Source organism: Acanthisitta chloris, unplaced genomic scaffold (genome assembly GCF_000695815.1).
Source record: "Acanthisitta chloris isolate BGI_N310 unplaced genomic scaffold, ASM69581v1 scaffold9775, whole genome shotgun sequence".
Taxonomy (NCBI): Eukaryota; Metazoa; Chordata; class Aves; order Passeriformes; family Acanthisittidae; genus Acanthisitta; species Acanthisitta chloris.
This window is the reverse complement of record NW_008674304.1, coordinates 32415-35869: the sequence shown is the minus strand read 5'-3', so window position 1 is coordinate 35869 and position 3455 is coordinate 32415. Positions and strand designations below refer to the sequence as shown.

Sequence of the window (3455 nt, the reverse complement as noted above, 5' to 3'; positions counted from 1 at the left end):
AAATTTTCTCCTATAGTCATTCATACATGTATAATACAAAATAAAGCTTCTTCAGTGTTCAGCTTTTAATAATCCTGTTCATAATTAAATATAAATCCGACTAAAACATATTCTTGTACATTAAAGTCTTGTCATAAAAACATTTGGAATATAAACCTTCAATACTCAGTAGAGCGATACAATATATATATATATGCACACACACAGATGCACTTTTCTCTGTTAGTAACAAGGATTTTGTTCACTACTTGCACAACTTCACTGTCAGATGTTGCCTACAATGACTACTAAATCAGACTTCTGATTGCTCATTACTGTCAGGGATGACAGACGTTAGGGCAGCCTGACAGAAGCGATGCAACGTTGACATTTTGGTCTTCTGTTCGATATACAGTCGCAGTTTGTCTCGGAAGGTTTCCCCTAGAAAACTGTAAATTAAGGGGTTCAAACAGCTATTCGAAAAAGCTGCAAGGTTCACAATGTGTCCTGTTAAGGGATAATCGTGCCTGAAGGATGGGCTGTTCGAAGAGACAGGCTCACTCTTCCTCTGAAGCAGCTGAACGCTAATGAAGACGTTCTCGGGCAGCCAACAGATAAAGAACACCAAGACCACCACAAAGATCATGCGAAGAGCCTTCTGGCGCCGCAGCCGCAGGCTCCGGTGCTTGTGTGCTTTGATAAGGACCCGAACAATTAGTGAGTAACAAAGCCCAATGATCACAAAGGGGATGATAAACCCCAAGGTTATTTCTAGCCACTGGATTTCTTTGACATCTGCAAAGCAGAAATAGACCTCTCCGGTGTGTTGTAAGTGCACAGCTGTGAACGGGACTAGAGCTGCAGAAATAGATGCCATCCATATGAGCCCACAGCTCAGCCTAGCGTGCTGCATAGTGCGGAACAGGTTGGACCTCATTACTTTGGCCAGGGCTAGGTATCTGTCAAAACTCATCCATGTCAGAAAGAAAATGCTGCTATACATGTTGATCTGAAGGAACAAAGACATAAAGGTACAAATGATAGTGATATCGTAATATTTCTCGTCGAGGTTAAACACCTCGATGAGAGAATCGGCGACCAGAATGAGATCAGCCACTGCAAGATTTATGAAGTAAAGGTCTGGGATAGTCATTTTTTCCCGAAAGCTTATGTTGACAACCAGTATCAGAATGTTTCCTACGAAACCAATAGGAAAAAGGAATATTGTATAAAGACACGATAAGAAAAGACCGATAACATATTGTTGGTGTTCTGATTTATCAGCTAACCGAGAGGATATGCTTTCGTTACACAAATGGGATCCATTCAGGTTAAAAGTTGTGCTGTTACATATTACAGGTGATATTGAGGCAGAATAGGTTTCCATGGTTAAAATATCTGCAGAAAAAATGTTAGTGCTCAGAGTTTGGTGGCAATATTACAAAAATCAGATTTTTGGTTGTTTTCAACTAAATTCATAGTAAGCATTTTTGATTGGAATTCAGAGAGATAGACGCTGTTGTGTAGAAAATTAAAATCCTTTAGAAGTCAGATTAATTAGACTTAAAACTGATTGAAATGTAACACTCCAAATTGTAAATGTCTTGATTTGTTTTACAGGACATTATATACATCGTAAATGAGAGACTTTGCAGTTCCTGTATGCCTTAAAATCATGTAGGAATCTTTTTACCATGGTGGTACTTGGGTCTCTTTAATAAAAGCTTTTCATCAACAGTGTTTCTTCATGCAAGTTGCTAGGCTGTAGAATGTTTAGCTCCATTTGTTTTCTTTTAATTATCAATGAACATCCTTGGACCTGCAATTTGCAAATGGAAATGGATTAATCTCATATTCCTGCACTGTTACCATGTGCTTCTGCTAACTTCACAGCATAGCTGAGGTTGTAGGAAACACCAGGTTTGAATAGATGCACAGAGGTGCAGTGAAAAGAATTAAAATTTGTTCTACACCATGATATATTGTGAGGGAAAATCTGTTAAAACTCTGTGTGCCCTTTAGGGGTTCAGTATTAGAAAATACAGAGAAATCAGATGAGTGAGTTTAGCCTGATAAAGAACAACTGTATTTCTTATAGATAGATGTGTATTTGTTTTAGCAGCAGCTTGTAAGGCTATTAAGTAGCAGAGTGTGTGGCTGAGAAGGCAACAGAGATGAAAAGCAGTTGGTTCCTGCTGCTTTCGGTGGGAAGGAGAGGCAGATTTTAGAACTGAAGGCAATATAAGCAACATATTGATTTACACCAACATTATTAGGCTCAATTTGCCTCTCACTGTGATTTATGATGTTGCACTGACTTCCGGATAAGGATGGAAAATACCAGTTATTGCATTTGTTTACTTATAAATGTTGAATGTTATGGACTTGAGGCATTGCTAGAAGTTTATTTAAAAGAAAACCAACCAAACAAAAGATGCCCCAAAGAAATAGAAAGGCAAGACAACGATAAACCAGGGTGTTTTGTGTTAAGTTTTAAATCTCCATCTTGCTATCAAACCCTTGATTTTATTTACAGTACAATATAAATTTTAAATACTAGTAAAATTCAAGCATATTTCCACATTTTAATGACTTAAATCCTGCTGGTGTAGAGTCTGGGGGAGAAGAAGGAGCAGAGCACTAATGGAGGAAGAGTGTTAAGAGTATTTATAGTCAGAAATACAATTCTGAATTTGCTTAAATGTATTCATGTTCTCAGAAGTGGCTACAGATACTTAAAGAAAGAGCTTTTATTTCTCAGTGAAACAGGCATAAGTGCACAGTACCTGTTGCTGTGTTTTGAATCGTGTTCGTAATGTTAATCTCTATGCTAAAACAGCCCCATGAAATTACACTTCTCAGAAGAAAGAGGTTCGGTGTTTGCTTCAAGCAGCTGGAAAAGTCAGACATAAACTGTTGTCTTTTACGTAACATCCTTTTACTCGTGAATAAAGCAGTTAAACTGCCTTAAACACAATAAAAGGTAAGTTAACAGCCTGAGCAATTGATCTAAAAAGGTTGGTCTGTGGCTAGATTTTAATTGCATCTGAAAGGCCGCCAAAAGCCAAGCAATTACAAGCATTACAGGTAACCATGTACTGTGAAACACTTTATTTTACCTTAATTCCATTTCTCCAGGGCTGATTTTCCTCCAGACAGCAGCAGGCTTGGTCCTTGCCGGGTCCACACGTAATGGATGTGCCAAGTTCCACCGTCCCCTCGGTAAAAACTTGCCTGTAGGTGTGAGAGCTGCCCCGCCAAAAGCCAAGCAATTACAAGCATTACAGGTAACCATGTACTGTGAAACACTTTATTTTACCTTAATTCCATTTCTCCAGGGCTGATTTTCCTCCAGACAGCAGCAGGCTTGGTCCTTGCCGGGTCCACACGTAATGGATGTGCCAAGTTCCACCGTCCCCTCGGTAAAAACTTGCCTGTAGGTGTGAGAGCTGCCCTGGATGACACCAGGGTTCAGC

The 3455-nt window shown here is 39.2% G+C and overlaps 1 protein-coding gene across 1 annotated transcript; it reads right to left on the bottom strand.

The window, feature by feature from the left end:
• Positions 1-292: 292 nt before the first annotated feature.
• On the bottom strand, positions 293-1366 carry GPER1 (G protein-coupled estrogen receptor 1). The gene has a single exon (XM_009075289.1). The coding sequence runs from the start codon at positions 1364-1366 to the stop codon at positions 293-295; it is 1074 nt and encodes a 357-aa protein (XP_009073537.1).
• Between the last annotated feature and the right edge of the window lie 2089 nt (positions 1367-3455).